The sequence below is a fragment of the Centruroides sculpturatus genome, unplaced genomic scaffold, assembly GCF_000671375.1.
Source record: "Centruroides sculpturatus isolate CEXI.00-Female unplaced genomic scaffold, Cexi_2.0 scaffold667, whole genome shotgun sequence".
In the NCBI taxonomy this organism is placed as follows: domain Eukaryota; kingdom Metazoa; phylum Arthropoda; class Arachnida; order Scorpiones; family Buthidae; genus Centruroides; species Centruroides sculpturatus.
The window spans coordinates 163177-187615 of NW_019385247.1; the positions used below are offsets into that span (position 1 = coordinate 163177).

The 24439-nt window shown below is 29.5% G+C and overlaps 1 protein-coding gene across 2 annotated transcripts; it reads left to right on the top strand.

Annotated features, from left to right (window-relative positions):
- Positions 1-548: 548 nt before the first annotated feature.
- On the top strand, positions 549-24034 carry LOC111636704 (carbohydrate sulfotransferase 3-like). 2 transcript variants are annotated; one of them, XM_023382006.1, is made up of 4 exons: positions 549-910; positions 6958-7030; positions 21058-21130; positions 22698-24034. In XM_023382006.1, exons 3-4 carry the CDS (start codon positions 21058-21060, stop codon positions 23789-23791), a joined length of 1167 nt encoding a protein of 388 aa, XP_023237774.1. In that variant the 5' UTR covers positions 549-910; positions 6958-7030; the 3' UTR covers positions 23792-24034. The 2 variants fall into 2 exon arrangements, with proteins under 2 accessions (XP_023237774.1, XP_023237773.1); XM_023382005.1 differs by lacking the exons at positions 21058-21130; positions 22698-24034 and adding an exon at positions 7826-9286.
- Positions 24035-24439: the final 405 nt, after the last annotated feature.

The following is a 24439-nucleotide window of genomic DNA, read 5'->3' on the forward strand; positions in this document are numbered from 1 at the left end:
CCCCTGTGAAATATGGAGAAAAATCAATCAGTTCGATGATTTGTTGATTTTTTACAAATACGAAATAAAAAATTACCATGAAAATTCGCATAACAATTGTAACATAAAAAATACTAACATAAAAGATTTAAAAAGTATCTATCTATATAACCCACTGAACGCGTGTCCGTCCGTCCGCGTAACGGTATGCCAAAAACGGGCACTAGAGGCGCCCTAGCGATGATTTTAAATTAACAATAAATTATTTTTATTTTTTTTAGGAATTTATTATTGATATGAACTTATTATTTATACCACGAAATGGTATAAATAATTATTATATGCCTTGCCTTGCGCCCTTACCCTTATTAACCTTGCGCCGCACGTTTACAACATCCGGTGACTCAGTGAACGTCGCGCATTGACTCACGGGAAATTTGTTGAAAAAATGGCAGATACATTTAAAATCGAGGTTTACAAGCGAAGGTAAATAAACAAATTAAACTATTTTAAAGTATTTATTGAATGTTTAATAGGTAGAAATCTAGATCCGTATGACGCGNAGCTTAGCCTGATGATGGCCAATAGAGTTGGCTGAAAACGTTAGCTTTTCATTAAAAGTTTTCTCAGCAAATTAAGGTGTTGTGTTTTTTTGAGTAAAAAAATGTACTGAGCACTACATTTTGTTTTACTACATACTGGTAGTTGCTCAGCAAAAATATCGATTGCCTTTACGTTAGAACCATCCCATGGTAAGATAATACCCATCGAGAGTTTAGCCAGACCTATAATGAGGCATTCGGAAGATGAGAGTAGAATTCATGTCGAGGACAGACCATTCCTTGAAAAGTTTCTGGTTTCCCGGAGTGGTGATGCTGACGACTAACCTCCTCTGGATCGTCAATAACAATCCGGACAGCTGGATACTGAGGTAAAATACAATTTAATCAAAACATTTCGAAATAACTTAGTTATAAAGCTGAAAGAATATTAAAATAGTTTTTAAGCTGTAGTGTTTTCCTGTTTTCAATCCAAATATTTCATTTTGATAAAATTTTGTGTATAGGGGCTAAAGTTTTTAAAATTTTGCCTGTTAATGCATAAATTTCAGCATATTTTGTAAGTTAAAACCTAGTTTGGTTTTTATTTGTAGGCCATTTTGCATTCATGTTTGTTTTGATTTTATACAGATTTTAATCATGCAGGATTAATATACGAGTAATTACAACGGATAAAGAACAATGCCTAATTTTTAATTAATATTCAAAAACTGATCGACGAAATGCATATCATTAATAAATTCTCAATACACGGTATTTGACATGTAAAGGTTTCACAGGAAATTACTGTTTATTGTAATATTTTTAATATGAGGACGTTAAATACGTAATTAACTTTAAAGGACACATGTACTGTACAACCAGGTAAAGAATATTAATATTGTTTTATATGAAAAAATTGAATAGAAGTTTTAGATTAGAAAGATTATAGGAAGATAGCAGATATAGGAATAACAGCAAAAATCATGGTAGGTTTACATTATTTAACTTATAAACACTGAATATTATAGCTTTTAAAAAATTTTCTACATAATGCTTTGTGTATACTATCATCATGATTGCATATACCAAATAAAAATGTAATGGTGCAGATGAAATAACTTGATTTTTACGGAAGAACACAGAATATTTCCTTGGTTTTCTCACTTTTTGAAAGCGTAAATATTGGAGTTTTTGACTTTTTTATAGTAAATAGGAAACTGGAATTACAATTACCATCACCATTACCATCACCATTAGGAAAGTGGATCCCAATATTAGGAGTAAACACATATTTTTCCAAAATTTTAAACTGAGGATTATTGCTCAAAATACCTTCTATAACACCAATGATTTTACTTTTATTATTTAATATAAATTAAACATATAGCTTTTCGTTTGTCTAATAGATTCCGCTTTAAGCAGGATATTTTATGGAAATAATTTGATAATAAACCGAATAATTCTAAATTTTAGAATTTGAAAGCTGGACATGGTGTCCTGAAGATGATGCTAATAATATAATGTTTTTCAAAAATTTTAAACGGGAAGATGAAAATAGTTCTATATGAATGTTTTGTTTTTTTATCTGTAGAATTTTATTTAATTTTATTAATTTACGGTTTCAAAATTTTAAAATCGAATTATTTAATTTTGTCTGATTTTTTAAAAGTCATATAACATCTTATTGTATTTAACTTATTTAAAAAGAGAAATCTTGACACAAAAATCTTATAATAATATTATTTTTATTTGTATGTCTCTCATCTCTCTATACCTGTCTCTCCTCTTTCTCTAGCCTCTCTCTTCTTCATTGGACATAGATAACTTTAAAACCTTACGTACATTTATTAAATAATAAGTATTTCTAAATATAAATCATATTTGTATAACATTTATATTGATTTATTATCTATTTTGTCGTATCGAATCAAAACAATCTCAGCAACTTTAGAACGCTTATTTTTTATTTGCTAGAGAATATTAGCGTTAAAATATTTGTCTGCAATTATATTATTTTGTGATTGCACATGACTATTAAAATATAAAAACTCGTATTGAGCGGAGCTCTTCATAAGTCAGAAAGTGTTTTGTCTGTGATCGAAGTTTAAAGCAACTGCATTAAACATGATTTTTCTTAAATGTGTATAACTAGGCAAGGCCCATATTGTGACGAAGCCAGTATTTTAAAATTCGATTTATGAACCAAGATATTCGTTGCTAAAATTTGTCACGTAAAGTCTATGGACTGATGCCGGTTGTAAGTTTAAACCATTCACACTACCACTAAATATGAAATTTTGAAATAGTCTGTTTCGAAATGATAGAACCACTGTAAAGTTATGATATTAATAAAGTAATAAGAAGCATATTGTGGAATTGATTCCCATACTGACCAATTCGGCCAAGGGGTGACTGATTACATGTTAATTAATTAATTACGAATTTTTATATTCTTTCAGTAGTGGGACTACTGGAAGAATATAAAGATTCGGTTGCCGATTTCCTGTCATTTTGTCACATGAATAGTCATTTTCCCCCTTCATATTTCAGATTACAAATTAACAGAACGGAATTGATTATTGGTTTATTATGATATCATATAATAATAATTTTATCAAAAACAGTAATAAAATAAAAATATAAATGAATTTTAACAACGTTGTATAGGTTATACTTGTCCCAAAATAAGAAAGGCATCTCTGCTTCAGCAGTTAAATTGCAATTAATATGTAAAATAGCACAAAGAGTAGTATAATATACAGGACAGTAGTAAATTAGGGGTGACTTTCTAAAAAAAAAAAAAAAAAAACAGTTATGGAATACAAGATAAATTAACGGTTTCATCATAGGAAGAGAAAAATCGTTTACATCATGTCACGGAAAATTTTAGTGGAGAATATAGAACAAAAAGGTCAGATGAAGACCTTCTGCACCGAATTCGCGTCAAAAATAATAATTTGCGGAAAACTTAGCAATTCTACAATGAGTCTGAAGCATGTTGCATCTCACCTATTTATAAATGTATCAAAATCAACATTACGCAATATAATCATCTATAAAATAAAAAAATGAATACAAATAATACCTCTAAATAAGAGCGACAAAGACAAACCTTTGACGTGGACTAATAAATGGCAACAAGTTATAAGGAGTGATGAGAAAAAAATTCAGTATGTATGGCCAGTTGCTATTACCACAATATTACGAAAAAAGAATCAAATACTCATTATATAAAATTGAAATAAATCAGACGTAAAAAAGGAGTAAACATAATAAAAATAATATGATTAAAAAATTCTTATCCTTACATATTTCCGTAAAAATGTCATTTAAATTAGTGTTAAGCCCCAAGTGACAATAATGATTTTTGAGAACAAATTCAATAAAATGTCTTTGAATTTTATCTCGTAATCTGTAACAACGTAATGAAATTATTAGGCTCTTTATTTTTTATAAGTTATGAAAAAGTTATCATCTCAGATAATTTAAATATTTACTATTATTAAACTTTATTTTTGTATTTTATTACCGCTTATTCCTTCTCACTATTTTTAACTGTTTTTTTTTTAATTCACTCAAGAACGGCAGCAAGCTGCTGGAAGTATTGTGTTATGGTATGGTGTGCATTTGGATGGGGTGGTACGACAAATTACCTTTTATCTCAGGTCGTATTAATGATGTATGATATCAGCAAGTATCAGATAGGCACATAATACCATTTTCTGAATGTATTGGAGACAAGTTTTTCCAATTTTCGCATCCAGATAATGTACCTAGTCATGGTGCAAAATGAACTTCGGACTGAACTCTGGCAAACGATGTACATGTTATGGATTGCTCTCATGTTTTCCTGATCTTAATCTTATAGAAAACACGTTTAGTATTTTAGCAAGGAAATTATCCAGGAAAAAAAGCAATATACATCAGTGGAGTCATTAAAAAAGACAATAACTGATGCTTGGCACAAAATCACAGATGAGGAGAGGAAAGATCTTATTAAAATAATGACAGATAGCGTTTACGAAGTAATTAATAAATAAAGTGGGCATATTGCTTATTAATAATAAGTAAAACCACCAATTATTTAAATGTTGAAATCGCTATATCATTTTGCAACAAATAGAGGAGAAGGTGGTATTATGGAACCCCAACTACATTTTAGGGAATTGTAAACAAGGTATCATAACTACACCCACAGTTTTTGTGCGAAAAGTACCGGTAACTAGTAAACTAAATGTTCCTAATTGGATTTTTCGCTAGTGTAATTATAAGTATGTTTTTTTGAAGGCTTTTGTACAAAAAGTCCGAAAGTAGGCTTAGAGAAAATCGGGTGGTAATATGGAACCTTACTGTATATTTTCAAAAAATGCTTTAATGTAGCCAAAAACAAATAGGAAAGGACAAAAAATGTTAAATAATTACCAAATTATTTACTCCAATGTATTTTATCGCAAAAATGCTTTTATAATAGAAAAATATGACCTCCGTCAACAATATATATTCCAGCAGCTCTTTTTCGATATTCTCGGGAAGAATTGGCTTTCTACCTAGTGTCTTTTTCACAAATTGCTCTGGAGGAATGTCTGCTTGCAAATAGAAAGTTCGGAGAAGTTGCGTTCCATATTACTGTAAAAGCACCAATGGGGTCCATATTTCACGCATCGCCATCTTCAATTAACTTATGTCTGTCAAGACCAAAATTTAAAAAACGTGAACATCACACAGATTAATATGTACCCCTAAGTCTCTGGAACGGAATACATGCACCAGTGAACCTACAACTACACAATTTATATTTTAAAAATAATTAAATTCACTTAGCATTCAAAACTTGTGAATTTTGAAAAAAAACAAATTTGCTGATTAAATACCGACAACCGTTCAACTGAAGTAAAACGGGTTTTCCCCTTGCTATGGATGTCTGCCTAGTTCAGTTCAGCCACATTCCGCTACAGTTTGCCTTTATTATCAGTTCGAAATGAGGTGGTTCCATAATACCCGCAGTGTTCCATAATACCACCTTCTCCTCTATTTATACTATATCTTATACAACATTGTTAAAATTATTTTATATTTTTATTTGATTAATAATATCAAAATAAACCAAAGATCAATTTCATTCTATCGCTTTGTAATATGCTTTTATTTCTTTATTAATGTCATTATTTCATAGTGGCTGTGTCATTTCGGAACCGATTGCATGTATAAATTGGCAACCGATGTCGTGAATAAGCTGGAATTTTAAAATTCCATCTATGGGCCGAAATATTCGAGGTTATGATTTACCATGTAAAATCTATGATTCGATTGCCCGTTGTATGCTGGTCGCGCGCAACATGTCAATCCAGTTAACGATTGTTATCAATCTACATTGATAACAATCACATTGATTGTTATCAATCTACATTGATAACAATCAGAACTTGAGAGCCCCCAGGAGCAATTCAATTTTGAGGATCCCCTCTAAATATTTTCACTACCTCTTTAATTTTAATTTTAATATTGAATGATCGGACTTTTAGAAGAAAATTTTATTCGTTATTGACATCTAAAATTTTAAAAAACTCGTCTCTACCCTTAAAATTAAGCCTTTTGCCTTTTATTAATACTTTCCCGGTTGTTATGACATAACACGGGAAAGTATTGTAATCATCTCAAATTTTTACTTTCTTGCTACTTTCCTGGTCCTTTTAACGTATAATGGGTTACATCTCTAGTTGTTATACTGTATTATTGTATTTGTGTCACATTTGATCTTCCGGGTTTTTGGAATCTTGATGTTTAGACACATCCAAAAAAGTCAAAAAACTGATACTCGGAATATGTATGTAAGTGTATGTAGCCTATGAGCGTGTGTATGTCCGTTGGCGTCTATTTCTTTTAATATCTCAAGAAGGGATAAAAATTAAGAAAAGAAAATCGGTAAGGTAACTTGTATATAAGCGGCATTGATGCTATTAAATTTTGGTGGTTAAAAATCGAGGGGGTGAAAAATAGAGGTAGGTCATGTATCATACCTCGAGAGGAATCGGACTTAATGAACATTTTACTCATTATTAGCACTTACAATTGTTTTTATAAAACCCATCTCTATCACCAAAATTAGGCTTTTTGCCATTTTATAATAATAATATAAAATGTTTTTTACAACAAAATCTCATAACAGAAGGTGCCACTCGCAATTTTAATTTAGAGGTAGTTAATAGTGTTTTTGTTTTCATTTAAGTATATTTTAAATGGAGATTTTTTATCATAATTCAACAATATTAGTATTTTGAAGCTTATGTTGTTATTTAAACTTTATATTCTGGTATAATTGAAAATTATCGGACCTCCTAATGGTCTCCTTAACTTCTTGTTCGAGTGCAGGTAAACTCGAGCTACAGCCCTTGCCACATTATTTAAGAATTAACGCATTGACATTATTTCATTTCAGATGGCCAAATTTAAAACTTTAAGGTTAATATTATTCACCATTATTTTCCTGATACTGTTGTATTCAAAATTTGGTAAGTATATCACAAATTTTTATATTTTTGAATAAGTTTAAATTATTTGATTAAAGTCTGCTTTAAAATAATTTCAAATATGAATTTATTCAGGAAATTAATGATTTATTTCTCAAAAAATAATGTTAGGTTCTGTCACGTTTATAAAACTATTGTTACGTATCGTTTTTTTAAAAATTAATAAATTTCAAAAATAAAAATAAATCTACCAAAATTCTTTAACCATAATCTGTTGTTTAAATATTACAATTACAAACCGATTATTGGAGTATTTCATGTGATGTATTAGTTTTACGAATACACAGAAATGTGAATTAGTTAAGGAAGGCTTTTTGTTCGACCACTTCGCCATTTAATGCAATTGGGGTCACAGACGACGTTTCAGAGCACGTATAAACAGATATGTGTGCATCAAAAACCCATTGTTTCGATGATGATATGACGAAGATTATAATGAAATCTAAGCAGCCATTGAACAGGAAGCAGATGACTAATGTTTTCTTGAGTTTGAAATCGGCTCGAATAATGTGTCATACGTAATAGCGTCTATAACATACTTTAATTCAGTTTTCGTATGATATTTATTGCAAGTATAAGAATAAAGTTTGAAACATTTATGCCTCTTAAAACTGCGTAAGGACATTTGGGATACAACATATATTAAAGAACTATTTCTGCAGTGGAGTTCTTCTTTAATTACGTTATTGAATAATTCAATTCATAACAATTTATACCTTTAATTTAATACTAGTATTAAATTATTTTCAAAACTAAATTATTTTGAACTCTTTACAGAATATTATTTCATCAGTAACACATTCATTTCAAAAGAAGATAAGTTGAGAATATTACATATTGAAGAACAATTAGAAGAGAATATTTCACTTTCTTCTTCCAAAACTTCATCGAATTCTTTAAAAGAATCTTCTACCAAAAGTTTCCATATCTCCAAGCTTCAAAAGAACTCGCCTGTTCTTGTAAAAGATAACGTGACAAGAATATTATTAATTACTTTCCTTCGAGGAGGTTCAACGTTTTTAGGAGATCTTACACAACAAAATCCTAAAACCTTTTATTATTATGAACCTTTACATTTTTGGGGGTTGAGAAGGAAATTTGACAGTTATGAAACGTCTGAAGCTTTCAATACTCTATCGCATCTTTTTCGTTGTCAATTTAACGAAAAAATTGAATATAACCGGTATTTACCTAAACATTCTTTCATTTTCATTCGAAATAAATACTTAATGTCAAATTGTAAAAATTCAGTTTTGTGTCGCGATATCAAATATCATTATAAGATTTGCAGTCAATCACAGTCAATACTCATGAAAGTGGCGAGACTTAACTTGAAAGATGCTTTAGTTTTTCTTAAACAAAATTCTGATTTAGATATCAAATTGGTGTATTTGAGCCGCGATCCCAGAGCTATCCTTAATTCTCGAAAACAAACGAAATGGTGTAGAAATGTGACGTGTAACACACCCTTTTTCCTATGTAACGAAATGCGAAGTGATTTGGAAGCTTTAAACACCTCCAATATGTCTTTTCATTGGATAAGATACGAAGATTTAGCTTTAGATCCAGAGAACATGGCTAGAAATCTTTACAAATGGTTATCCATTCCCTTCACGTCCGAAGCTGCAAGATTTGTGCAAACACACACAAATAGACAACCCAAAACAAAAATATTCTATTCCACATATAGAAACTCCTCGATCGCTCCTTTCCAATGGATCCATCATTTATCTTTCAAGGAAATCGAACGCATCCAAAAGGAATGTGGTGACGTTATGTATAAATTAGGATACAAAATGATTGATAATTCCACGTATTATATTTATAATTCACAAGAATTTGTTAATTATGACAAGAATACTTTTTATTGAAAATTATTGATATTAGAAGGACTTTTTAAGTGCCGAAAAACGTGATCACCAGACAAACAAAAAATTTATCCTTTTCTATCGAATATAGCAATTTCACCAATAAAATGTTTATAAATAATCACTTATAGAATAATAAATATAACGACATGTTTTTAATAACTAAATGTTACGTAATTTCTCAAACCTATTATTAGAAAGAATTCCTTTGAATTTTAAAAAAAGTCCTTTTCCGATTGTTACTAAAATCCTTTTATGAGTTTGGAGTTATCGTGTTTCCTCTGATAAATAATGCAACATTTATCAGTGAGTGATTTTAAAACATTAACTGCTTATTAAGAATTTTCAATATTCAGAAATAAATAGCGGAAAAAGTTCTTAAACTACAAAAAAAAAAAAAAATTTGCAAAAATTGTTATATTATATTATCTTGCAGGAATAAAAATAAACTTTTAGTATTAAAACTTTAAAACTGGTGATATAAAAATTTATAGTGATTTAGACATTATTTTTGCTATTAAATTAGTAATAACTTATAAATTACAAACACTGAAATTTCTTACTCTGTATTATGTTTTTCCGAATCAGTGCGATAGTGATGTCAACATATAGTCTTTTTAAATTCAAAACAACCTTAACAGTGTATTTCTGAAATATTTTTCAGATTAATTCGGCTTGGAAACGGGTAAAATAAAATAATGCACAAGAATGATTTACTTTTGTTAACAAATCTTATATAGGGCACATTTTTATGCTAAAAATTCAAATAGTTGTAGACTACTAGTAATTTAAATAGTGATAATTGTTATCTGTTTAGTTCAAATATTGTTTTATGCATTGTATTTATTCTGTAATTTTATCAAATATAAAAAAGGCCTTATATTTCTTCAATTTGTATATTTTGAAATAAAGAAATGAAACGATTGTTATAAATTTAATTATTTAATTTATTTTTTTTTCTTGTACGGCCATGTTGCACTTTTTATTAGTTTTTTATTTTATGGTACAGTATACAAATAAGTTATTCTGAAAATTTCATGAATTTTGAAATTAGAATGTCTTCGCATAACGCTGAGACTAAAAATACAATTTAATTGCCATATTTCGAAAGAATTTTTTGTTATAATGCTAAAAACACGTAATACTAAAGTATTAACGGTTGAGCCAATTTGCATATTAATAACAAGAATAATATATATATTAATATTAAATATTATATAATAATTTTTAATCTGTAGTGTTTTCCTATTTACAATCCAAAATTCTCATTTTGAAAAAATTCTGTGTATGTGAATGAATGTTCTTATAATATTGCCTGTCTAATGCATAAATATTCTGAATTTTATTAACTTTTTATTAATGATTTAAGATAATACGTGATTGTACACTTTTGTAGGTTAAAAACTAGTTTGTTTTTTATTTGTAGGTCATTTTGCATTCATGTTTGTTTTGATTTTATACAGATTTTAATCATGCAGGATTAATATACGAGTAATTACAACAGATGAAAAGACAATGTCTATTTTGTAATTAATATTCTAAAACTGAAATGAATATCATTAATAAATTCTCAATAAACGGTATTAACATTTAAAAGTTTTACAGGAAATTACTGTTTATTGTAATATTTTTAATACGAGGACGTTAAATGCGTAATTAACCTGAAAAGACACATATACAGGCATGTAAAGGACGTTAATATTGTTTTAAAAAAAATTGAATAGAAGTTTTAGATTAGAAAGATTATACGAAGATAACAGATATAGGAATAACTGCAAAAATCATGGTATGTTTACATCATTTAACTTAGTATAAAGCAAACAGCTTTTAGTTTATGTCTCATAGATTTCACCTTAGGTAAGATATTTTATTGAAATAATTTGATAGTAAAACCGAAATAATCCTAATTTTTAATGTTTCGCAAGTTTCCGTTTGATAGAGATTCTGCCTCTCTCAGTTTTAGTGGAACTGATAAACATGCTAAATTTAACATGATAACCCTATATAAATAACAATTGAGCAAACTTTATAATAAGGGCGATTGTTTCCGAAAATGATATTTCTAATACTGTATAATGCTTTCCAAAATTTTTAAAAGGAAAGTTAAAAACTGTTCGACACGAGTAGTTTTTTTTTTGTTTTACCTTTAGAATTTTATTTAATTTTATTCACTCACGGCTTCAGAATTTTCAAAATCAAATTTAATTTTCTATGAATGTTTTTTTAAGTCATAGGCCTATATCACCAAATAACTTATTTAAAAAATAAAATCCCGACAAAAAAATCTTCTACTAATAAATTTTTATTTGTATGTCTCTTCTCTTTCTCTATCTTCTCTCTTCCTCATCGGTTACAGATAACTTTAGAACCTTTTACACAAATTTATTAAACTAACAATTAATAATTTACATTAGTATTCATGATGATAGATCAGTATTTATCAAAATATAGTTATAATTACATGATAATGTCGTACATATTAATGTAAAATGTACAGCTGCTGAAAGCAATTTATTTAGTGTTATTTTGTTTTCGACTTTAGCAATTATTTTTGTTACATTTAATGAAAATATTTTTATAATGTAGACATCAGCAAATATTTTTTTCTGTCAAAATTGAAAGTATTTATAATAATTTATGCAATCTGTAAATACTTTTTACTAAACGAAGACATACCACAAAGTTGTCTGCAACGTTGACCAGTCGCCTCGTACAGTACAGTAATTATCCAAGCGTCATTCGAGGGCGAATTGTTGCGAATTTCTTATTTATAACGTTTTGTGATCGAATTCCTTATTTAATATCTAAATAAGGAATTCTACTATTCTAAATATAAATCATGTTTGTATAACATTTTAAATGATTTATTTTCTATTTTGTCGTGTTGAATAAAAGAAAAAAATCTAAGTAAATTTAGCAGGCAGTCATTTCCTTTTTGTAAGAGAATACTAGCGTTGAAATATTTGTCTTCAATTATGTTATGTTAATAATGTTTATCCTTGATCTGATCACAATAATCATACAGGCTTACTTCTGTGTATTATACAGAATATTTTAAAATGGAAATTCTGAAATTATATTTCCCGTTATATAATAACGGGAAATTTGCCCATTTAAAATGGAAATTCTCAAAATTATAAGTATAAAATAACTGAAGATAAGATATCATAAAAATTCTAGACTAAAATCAAGCATTCAGCAACATGAATTATTATAAATTTATATAACGTTTTAAATAATTTTATTTTTAAAAAATAAAAAAAAAACGATTTAATTTCTGGTGTTTTTCGAGATTGGTGTGGGGAATGATGGGGATGTGAGACCATCATTACAGTTCAATTTATGTACTGTACATATCAGTGATTAAATTCCACATTTGGTTATGTTTATCGGTTATGGGTTGGGAGGATTGTGTTCATCGCTAAAACATCATTAAAGTGCATTGTCATCGGACTTAGGTAACCTATATCCTAAAAGTTTCAGCCTCAGTTCGAAAAACAGTTTAACATTCCTAACAGACATAAAATACTTATAAACTCTCACTTGTATTTGTAAACGTACATTGACCTTTCTTTCTGTCAAAATATGTTTAAGTGCAGTATATTTCTTACCGAAAAAGTAAGTGGCCTAGTAGAAAGATTTTGAATATGTAAGTAAATAATCCAAAATCAATCAATCAATGAAATTTTTATTCATACTAGGCTATTGCCTGTTACAACAGGGTGTTATAATTAATACCTAAACACAGTAAAACCACCAATAGTTTTAACATAAAGCACAACCAATTTCAACATCTTATACTATTTAAATGTTATTGTTAATGAAAATATGTAATTATTTTTAGTTTAGTTTGCTTATTTTTAACTCACACGGTTACAACGAATTTTTGAGTATAATTATATAATTTATAAATTGTTACAATCTTTGTATGAAAAACCCATACATAGAATTTTCCATAGTGAAGTTACCTAGAGAGTGAAGATCGTAACGGTGTCGTAACTCTATAGCCTCCTTATACTTACAAAACACATGACATTTTGAGAATTTGTCAGCCACAATTAGAATATTCGTAAAATTTGCTATTAATTATTATCGTCTCTTTGTTTAGTCTAAGTTGAATAACGAATTTGTTAATATTAAAGATAAGTTTGTTAACATATAACTATTATTACATGGATATTCTAAGATTGTGCTATACCACTCCGGCATATTCCGATTATGAAGATCTTCGATATCCTGAGACGAGGAGATTTCTAATACATTTTGAATCAGTTGGGCCCTTGACTGTTCGCTCATCTCGGGTATTTCCATAAGTGGTCCTATAGAGAAACCATAACTATTAAGAATTTTTGATAATTCACCTACCCATTTTCTACTCTGCACATTCACCCTTGATTTATGATATAAATAACCTCAATAAAATAGCCAGTAGATTTCCACTATCTCTTATCTTGAAAAAGAATTTAATGTATCTTTTTATAAAAAATGCACATAATTTAAATCTATTCATTTCCATTGCAGAAATTGCTTTTAGCCCTTAGTATAATTAAATTAATTAATTAAAATATCTATAACCATAAGGTAGATAATAGGAAGGGCTTATCACACCAATGACAAAGGAGCGTTTTTGAGCGTTTTTGAGCGTTTGTGCCATTTGTCATTGGTGTGATANATTGCTTTTAGCCCTTAGTATAATTAAATTAATTAATTAAAATATCTATAACCATAAGGTAGATAATAGGAAGGGCTTATCACACCAATGACAAAGGAGCGTTTTTGAGCGTTTTTGAGCGTTTGTGCCATTTGTCATTGGTGTGATAAGCCCTTCCTATTATCTACCTTATGGTTATAGATATTTTAATTAATTAATTTAACTATTCATTTCCAATCTGAGTGCACTTCCAGGTATATTATATTCTAACGTAAAAATTTTGCGGATAAATTTATTTTGAACTAGAAGACCCCGCCACGCGTTGTTGTGGCTCAAAATGTATCTATTATAAATTTATAACACTTCCCCCCGTGGGGAGGGGAATTTTTCATAAAATTTCTTCTTAGTGTACATTTTCTTGACGTACTCTATTAAAACGCAATCAAAAACACAAAAACCCGCATCTAAAATAGTATCATAGAAGCCAAGTTCTTCATGGTAAGCCTTGATCCTGTCTCTCTCCCCCGCGGGGGAATATCGAAAAATTTGTTGTTAGTGTACATTCTTTTGACGTACCCTATTAAAACGCAAAAACCCGCATCTAAAATAGTATAAATAGAAGCAGAGTTCTTTACCGTAAGCCTTAATACTAACCATCTCCCTTCAGTGGGGTTGAATTTCGACACGTATATTATATAAAAACACGTGCGTATTCGAATGCAGCGTTGTGTCAAAATTTCAAAGGAATGGGTAGGACAAACGAACATTACATTTTTATTTATATAAATAGATAGAAGATAATCCGCTTTAGTTCATTTTCACAGAAAAGCATAATGCCTCACAGAAAAGCAAACTTAGGGCATCGGACTCGTAGCGCCATCTGTTGGACATAAAATCCTTAACCTAGATTATATCTTTTAATTTATATGAATGTTTAACGGAATAATATACAGCCTGTGTCCACCCTGAGGTTCCATTCTAAATATTGGTGAAAGAATTTTTGAAATCGAATGAGTAGTTTCGGAGATTACCTGCTGCAAACAAACTTACATACATACATACTTACAAACATTACCTCTTTATAATATCAGTATAGATTAGTATAGATTATGTCGAGTTTCTGATAATTAGTAAGATTCCAAATCGATGAGGCGAGGCGTAGCTTATAGCATTCATGATTATAGAATAAAATAGATTAGTTTAAAATGAACGTAAATGTTCTTCAGTTTAATCATGGTAAATAACTTCACCATGTTATTAATTAAATCGTTAGCTTTAACCATGATTTTTTTTAATATTGTTTTTCAAAAGACAGTGTTGGTGTTAAAGTAATTCCCAAGAACTTAATTTCTTGTACCACCTTTAGTTCGTCGTTATTAAAATAAAAAGATATGGATCTAGACTTCCCAAGAAGTATATTTCTAAATTTCATTATAAATGATTTACTAGGACTAATTTTTAATTTCAATGCTTGTATTTTCCTACATAAGGCGGCCACTGTCGGGGCGATCATCACATCATCTGCATAAGATATCGAATAAACTACTTGTTCGCCGAATATGAACCCATTGTCTTCCTTATCAAAGCAATCGTTCATGTCGAACGTATAGAAATTATAAAGATGAGGAGACTAAGGATCTCCTTCTAATAAGCCCCGATCTATGTCAAACGACGGCCATTATATATTGTCTTCCTTAATTATCGCATCATAATGGCTAAATAACAGTCCTATTATTCTCACTAAATGTTCTTCCTCTTGGTATTGGATCATCATCATCATTTGTAAATCTGTAATACTCACAGAATCTCATGCTTTTTCAATGTCCAGGAATAATGCAAACACCTTTTGTCTTTTTCTATGAAGCTGTAACTTGATAATTGCAATCAACACAAAAAAGAGCCAATTGAGTACCTCCGTCCTTAATGAATGCAAACTGAGTATCATTTCTGTAATTATTTTTGTCAATCCAGTCTATGAACCTTGTCAGTAGAACCGACATAAACATTTTGAGAAAGCCTGACAGTAAGGCAATTGGTCGGTAATTATTTGGCGATTTTCTCTCACCTTTCTTGTACAACATGTAAAATACAACTGTTTTCCAGACATTTGGGATAATACCTAAATTATAAAAGCCGTTTAATTGTCTGGCCAAGTAATTAACAATGTCCATTGGTAGATTTTTAATTATATAATTGGGAATGATATCACAGCCAGAGGATGTTTTTTCCTATAGTTTTTTAATACAGTGATGTAAATTTTCCACATTAAACACCTCTTCGTGCAATTTTTCCTTATTTTCTCTGTTTTTACTTATATAATCTGAAAATCTCTTAAAATATTGATACCAACTACTTATGTCTCCGGTTATTGAAGGTCTTCGAAACATATTTACAGTAGTCCAAAATGCTTTTGTGTCTTTTAGCTCTGTTAACTTGTGACTAATTTCAGAGAAATAATTTTTTTCTTTTTCGCTTTCACAAGATTTATATACAGGGTGTATCAGAATGACGTTTTAAAAATTTGGGGGATTGTAGAGGATGAAATTTTGAACGTTTTGATATAAGGAACCCATAGCCGGAAATGTGATATTAAGTTTCTACAGCACTTTGCACTTTGTAGTCGTTATGCTGAATGAAACAGCAGAATACAGTATTTATGATAAGTTTTATTGACAAAACAGTAGAGTACAATCAAACTGTACATCGAATCAGTGGTTGCACTACTTTAGAGTAAATGATCAATGTGACGACCACCAAATTCGTTACATAATGTGCAACGACGAACCATGTTTTGTCTGACTCTCTGTAAGATGCCACGCTCCCCTCTGATGGTATTAAATGCTGTAAAGATGCGCTCCGTAAGCTCATGAAATGTTCCTACAGGTATTGCGTACACAAGGAACTTTACATAACCTCAGAGGAAGAAGTCAAGAACAATAACATGACGCCAATGGATGGAAGGGTAGCTACCATAGTGAAGAGCAGTCATCCACTTCCTACTGCTGTAGAAACTTTATATCACATTTCCGGCTATGGGGTTCCTTATATCAAAACGTTCAAAATTTCATCCTCTACAATCCCCAAATTTTTAAAATGTCATTCTGATACATCCTGTATATCTTCTTATTTTCCAAATACTTCTTTCAAGATGATTCTGAATTGGTTTTTCTAAATTGTTGTAGACTCCTTTGTTTTTTAATCTTATGATAGTAACATTATCAAACCAATTTTGTTTGTATTTTAATAACTTATTCCTTAAATCGATGTTGCTATTAGATTGTTGTAATTGTCGATCGGTTTATATTCCTTCTCTTGTAATAGTATTTCTCTAATCCTATTAGCTATTTCTTTTATAAATCTCGATTTATTAAATACTCTTCTTACTTTACTTAATTTCTTTTGGTTTTGTATGTGGTTCTGCAAAGTACTTGCTCCTTCTGTATTTTCTCTTAATTCCAATTGAATTGGAAAATGATCAGACTCATCTATATTAAGTACCGTCACCTTTCTGCACTGATCTAAAATAAAATCGGAACAAATGATATAGTCTATTGTAGATTTGCCAGTATGAGCTATGAAAGTGTATTCAGCGGGGAGATCGCTGTTAAACCTACCATTTAGTATGAATAATTCACTTTCCCATACAAAGTCAAATAAGATTTTCCCGTCAGTATTGACTATTTTGTCTTTAGATACTCTCTTGTTATTGATGTTAACTTTTCTTCCTTTATACTTTGTATCTAGCTTCTCGCCTATTCGAGAATTGAAGTCTTCTCTTATAATCCACAGATTTGTAAAATTTGTCCACTGGACAATGATTTTTTGGATTTCTTGAACGCTCGCCTTTTTTTCTATTAACGGAGAAAGGTATATTAGTATAACCTAATCGCGACTCGCCCCAAGATGCCTTGAGTCTCTGTCCAAATTCTATTACAGTAAAGATAAATTTTTCAGTTATATGGAATTGTAATAACTCACCAAGATTTCTTTTGATTAGCAATAATAGGGCTCCGGAAAGTCGACTAAATCTTATCCTCTGTGCTTTGCTAAGTAATACCATATATTTCTGTTCGAGATACTTTATTCATATTGGTTATCCATGTGTTTCTGTGAAACCAATTATTGAGTGACCCTTTATATATTCTTTTAAAGTATCTTTGTATAATTTTCCTTGCAATCCCTGAACATTCCAAAAACCTATAAATAAATTGTTGTCTTCATTTTGATTTGTTCTTTCAAAAGCAGAAGGCTCAATTAAGTTATCATTGCCAATCAGGTTTTCCGTATTCCAAACATGGTTATTGTCTAATTCTATCTTTTCTATTTTTTTATTTTTAACATTCGGAGTGTTTATTATGTCTTTCACACCATTTGCTCAGTTTTCTAAAGTCTTTGTCAAACTATTCCTAAAAAATGATTTAATTGAATTACTTTCTCCAAATTGGTGTCGTATGTATATAATATCTTATCCATTATGTAGTAATCGTCCCTTACTATAATTTTCCCATTAATTTTTTCCTGTTTAACTATTGCTTGTAGTTTTTTTCCTAGACTTTCCACGGAATTATTCACCATTTCCAAATCCGCATTAATAAAATGATTAATTTCCTTTATATAGTCGGTTGATTTAAACGGATAATTTATAACTATGATATTTTTATTTGTTCTCTCATTTACCAGTCTATGTATTTCAAATTCTAACGTACCTTTCAACAGACTGCTATTTCTGGATATTTCGTTCAATTCTTCTATCTTTTGAATAGTTTTATTTAATTCTCCTTTAAAATCTTTATTTTCTTCTTTCAGTGAGTTGACTTATGATTTAATTGCTTGCAATTCTATATTCAGTTGCAAAAATTTTTCCTGTATTAACTCATAAATTGCTTCTAATGTGTATTGGGACTCTTCTACCACTTGTGCTTCTGTTTCCCTTAATGACTCAAAGTAATCTTGTATTCTCGTATTTCTCGTAGTCTCTGATCTGTCTTTACAGAAATCTTCCTCAATTTGATAATATTCCTCGCTCAATATTGGATCAATACCAACTAGTGGATATATTGGAATTTTCTTTGCGTGGTCTACCACGACTCCTTTTTTGCATTTACGCCTGATTCAATTGCTGCAGAGAACGAGGTAACGGGCCTGGATTTGTTTCAATTTCCGCAATTATTAAAGCTTAATCAAGGTTAATCTATTAATAAATATCCAATCTTTCAAATAAGTCATAATTCGCTTCCTTATGTCTTTCGTACGCACCAGAACACTATTGCTCTCCGCTAAAAAATCCGCCTATAATCCAAAGAATTCAAATATTTATGTTCTACTAGACATCAAAGTTAAACAAACTTTGATGTCTAGTAAAAAACGTTCTTCTTGTAAAACAAAATGGTGTATAAACATAACATTTTGAAAGTTAACGGTCTACTTTTGAAAAAGTTGTAACTGCAATAAACTCTCTCCAATCCTTCCTCTCAGTTATCCGTCACAGCCTCCAATGATATTGCCTGCTCACTTCCGTTTTCTTGAAAATGTTAGTCATGTTATACATCTCGTTTTCTTCTCTACTCTGGTTTCATTTCTGTGTCCTGTAGTACCGTGGTGTTGGATCCCCCAGAGACTTTAGGAATAAAATTTTAATTTAAAAAAAATTTGTCTTAAACAGCAAATTTACAATTACACTTTATTAATGAATAATTCAGTATCAATGAACGCTCGGTTATCAATCGCTTACTTATACTATTCGACAGTGAATTGTTCTAGAAAAAAAGATTATAGTTCGGATACCGAGTTTGGATCTCGAAGTTTCCTTCTAGATGCGTCGGGAGCATTCTAGAATATTTGTCTAGCTGGTATATAAGGGACTCTGATTTGCCGGAAGCGAGGAATAATTTCTCCATTCTGCTCTTAATTTTCTACATTCTGATTGTACTAAAAAGTACAATCACCAAGAGATGATCCTTCCAGCTCACCCCAGAGCAAAGTCTTAGTTACGCCACTCAATATTACATTTCACCGCACCATATTATTTATCTGCCTTCTTCCAAAACCAATCAGTACCAAAGAGCGACAGGCTAGCTCCTTGTTGCCTTTGGGCAGGCTTTAGGCCTATACACTCAATAATCCGGCAGTCCAGTTAATCTAGCACCAGTTTGTGCAATGAAGGTTAGATTAGTGAGAGTCTGCTGTATTTACTTGTCCGCACTTCTCTTACAAAGTAATTAAGATTTTCTTTTGTCTTTCTACTGTCAGAAGCATAGTTCCATTTAGGGCTATATAAATTTTTTACCTATAAAAATTTATATTAAAAAAATTTACAAAAGCATTATATTATTTTAAACAAAGCCTTTAGACTCCAGCTCTAATTGTTATCTCTAGCTTGTCATTCGATTGACTTTTTTTATTAACATGGTAACTGGTTTATAAAAGGCATTAATGCCATTAAATTTTGTAGCACGTAATTCAAATTGGTGGTTACGTAGAAGAGGTCGTGTGTTATATCTCGAACGAGGTCGAATTAAATGAACATTTTACTCATTATTGGTATTAAGAAATTTTTTAAAACGCTCCTCTCTATCCTCAAAATTAAATCTTTTGCCTTTTTATAATAGTTAATAATATAAAAGTTATATTTTAGTAACATCACCTAACAGATGACACCAAGCACAATTTTAACTTTATGCTAGCTTATAGTGTTTTTTAAATTAAAATGTGTTTTACATGGAGATTTTTAAAACCATAATTCAACAAAATTACTCCATTTAAGCTATTGTTATTACTTAAATTTTATATCTTAGTATAAATGAAAATTATCGGACTTCTTAATGGTTTCCATAACCTTCTGTTATGGAAACCATGGGAATGTCGAGCTAGAGCAGGAATTCTAAACGTTTTTTATACTGTGGACCTCTTTTCTAGTCAAGCGAAAGTGATGAACCATTCCTTAGAATAATTTTTTAAATGAATAAAATAAAATTACAAACATTGAAATAGCATTACCTACGTGTTTGTTGTTAATGGTAATGCAGTTACGGAAAGAATTAAAATTACAATAGAAATCAGTTATACAGAAATCACTTTTATTAATATAAAAACATACGATGTAGTACATATGTGTTGTTTTATTGTTTTATTAACGCAATGATTAACAATTTCATACAATAACAAAATTCCAAAGTACTAATGAGCGTAAACGATTTTTGAGAGGTGCAACAACTGTAATGTAGTATGAAAATGCCTAGTTTTTATTGTTGAAGCAGATATACCTAATACTACTCTTATTTTTTCAGAATAATAGTATAGTAATAGTATAATTAGCGAAGTGATGAATGACTAGAGTAGAGGATAGTGAAAATTAAGACACTAAGTTGATTCTTACTTTTCCAAATACACGGACCTATAAAAACTTTCCATGGATTTCTGCTCAAGAATCACTGAGCTACACCCTTTCCAGTTTATTTAAGAACTAACGAATTGACATTGTTTCATTTCAGATGATCAAATTTAAAACTTTTACGTTAAAATTATTCACCATTATTTTCCTGATAGTGATGTATACAAACTTTGGTAAGTTATATCGGCAAATTTTTATATTTTTGAATAAGTTTAAATTATTTGATTAAAGTCTGCTTTAAAATAATTTCAAATATGGATTTGTTCAGAAAGCTGCTGATTGATTTCTCAAAAAATAATGTTATACCCTTTCACTTTTATAAAGCTATTCTTAAATATCATTTTTTAAAATTCATAAATTTAAAAAATAAATTAAAATACGGTAAATACGGTAATTCTTCAAAAATCTAGTAATCATAACCCGTGTTTGTTAATTTTGAGCAAATAAGAAATAATTTAATGGTTTTTTTTTAAATTTAAATAATAATTTGTTTACTTCGTTAACGAAGTATAAAAGACGTTAAAATTTAAAAATATAATTTTTATACTTAATAATATACGTAATATCAATTATTCTTCTGGCGTTTATTTAACATCTTTCGGTTTCAGACTTCAAAATCTCTCTATTCATTTATTGTACAGCTACAAAATTCGTTTGAATGACCGATATAATCATTCAGCCCGTCACTCTGAGGTACTATACCTGGTTATAATCAGAGTCTGGAGCCAAATTTATTTATATGTATGAAATTAATACAGGATGTATGCAAAAGTCTTTGTGCAGTTTAAACTTTAATAAGATGTTTAGATATTACAATTACAAACCAATTACTAAAGGCTTTTATATGCATTATTTAATGCTTTTATATGAACACTCAGAAATGTGAATTAATTGAGAAAGGCCTCTTGCTTGACCATCTCAGTTCCCTGACTTAACGCCTTTGGATTCTTTTTCGTCAAAACAGTCATGTATGCATCAAAATCTCTGTGTTTAGATATTTTATGATGAGGATGACAACGCAATCTAAGCATCTGATGAATGTTTTCTCCAGTTTAAAAATCAACTCGAGCAATGTTTCATACGTAATAACGATTATATCAAAGTTTAAGATTAATCCAGCACTACATAAAAACTTCAACAACAGAGTATTCGAATAATATTTATTGCAAATTTAAGAACAAATTTTGTAACATTTATAGATCTTTGTTTGGGGATGTTTTGTACTTACAATTAATCTGATAGATGTCATTTTTATTTTTCAATTATTCAATTATTTAATTAATTGTATGAGACAAACATGTGTAGCGGGAATCTCTTTAACAACGATGTATTAAGTTTGTTTGGGTTGTCATAGTCAACATTGGTATTTGCCGTTATTTCTTACATCAGTACAAAATTCTTAGTAATATAAACTTTGATAAAATAGAGGACATTTTTACAGTTCGTCCAATGAAAATTTTATTTTTTTTCAAAGTTTATATTTATGTCCCTGCAAAAAAAGTTTTTTCTTAGTAATACAGTTTCAACTACGTTATTGCTGTTATTTACATATTCAACAATCTTAAAACTGAACAAAGACATTTGGGATATCCAGTATATTAAAAAACTTTTTCCATAATGTAAGCACTTCTTTAATTACGTTATTGAATAATTCAATTCTTAACAATTTATACCTTTAATTTAATACTTAATAATTTAATAAATTATTTTCAAAACTAAATTATCTTGAACTCTTTACAGAATATTATTTCATCAGTAACACATTCATTTCAAAAGAAGATAAGTTGAGAATATTACATATTGAAGAACAATTAGAAGAGAATATTTCACTTTCTTCCTCCAAAACTTCATCGAATTCTTTAATAGTATCTTCTACTAAAAGTTTGCATATCTCCAAGCTTCAACAGAACTCGTCTGTTTTTGTAAAAGATAACGTGACAAGAATATTATTAATTACTTTCCTTCGAGGAGGTTCTTCGTTTTTAGGCGATCTTATACAACAAAATCCTAAAACCTTTTATTTTTTTGAACCTTTACATTTTTGGGGGTTGAGAAGGAAATTTGACAGTTATGAAACGTCTGAAGTTTTCAATACTCTATCGCATCTTTTTCGTTGTCAATTTAACGAAACAATTGAATATAACCGGTATATGTCTAAACGTCCTTTCATGTTTCATGCGAATAAATACTTAATGTCAAATTGTAAAAATTCAGTTTTGTGTCGCGATATCAAATATCATTATAAGATTTGCAGTCAATCACAGTCAATACTCATGAAAGTGGCGAGACTTAACTTGAAAGATGCTTTAGTTTTTCTTAAACAAAATTCTGATTTAGATATCAAATTGGTGTATTTGAGCCGCGATCCCAGAGCTATCCTTAATTCTCGAAAACCAGTTGTTTGGTGTAGAAATGTGACGTGTAACACTCCCTTTTTCTTATGTAACGAAATGCGAAGTGATTTGGGAGCTTTAAACACCTTCAATATGTTTTTTCATTGGATAAGATACGAAGATTTATCTTTAGATCCAGAGAACATGGCTAGAAATCTTTACAAATGGTTATCCATTCCCTTTACGTCCGAAGCTGCAAGATTTGTGCAAACGCACACAAATAGCCAATCCAAAAGAAAAATTTTTTCTTCCACATATAGAAACTCTTTGATCGCTCCTTTCCAATGGATTCATCATTTATCTTTCAAGGAAATCGATCGCATCCAAAAGGAATGTGGTGACGTTATGTATAAATTAGGATACAAAATGATTGATAATTCCACGTATTATATTTATAATTCACAGGAATTTGTTAATTATGACAAGAATACTTTTTATTGAAAATTATTGATATTAGAAGGACTTTTTAAGTGCCGAAAAACGTGATCAGCAGACAAACAAAAAATTTATCCTTTTCTATCGAATATAGCAATTTCACCAATAAAATGTTTATAAATAATCACTTATAGAATAATAAGTATAACGACTTGTTTTTAATAACTAAATGTTACGTAATTTCTCAAACCTATTATTAGAAAGAATTCCTTTGAATTTTAAAAAAAGTCCTTTTTCGATTGTTACTAGAATCTTTTTATGTGTTTGGAGTTATCATAATTTCTCTGATAAATAATGCAACGTTTATCAATGAGTGATTTTAAAACATTAACTCTTTAGAAGGAACTTTCAATAATCAGAAATAATATTATTATTTAACTGTAAAACTAGTGATATAAAAATTTATAGAAGAGACTTAAACATTATTCTTACTATTAAATTATTAATAACTGATGGATTACAAGCACTGAGTACAAACATTTCTGTATTATTTTATTTTATTTTTTGAATCAGTACAATAGTGTTGTCAACGTGTAGTTTTTGAAAATTCAAAAACAAAGTTGAAAGTCGATTTCTTAAATATTTGTCACATTGTTTCGGCTTGGAAACGGGTAAAGTAACATGATGCACAAGAATAATTTATTTTTGTTAACA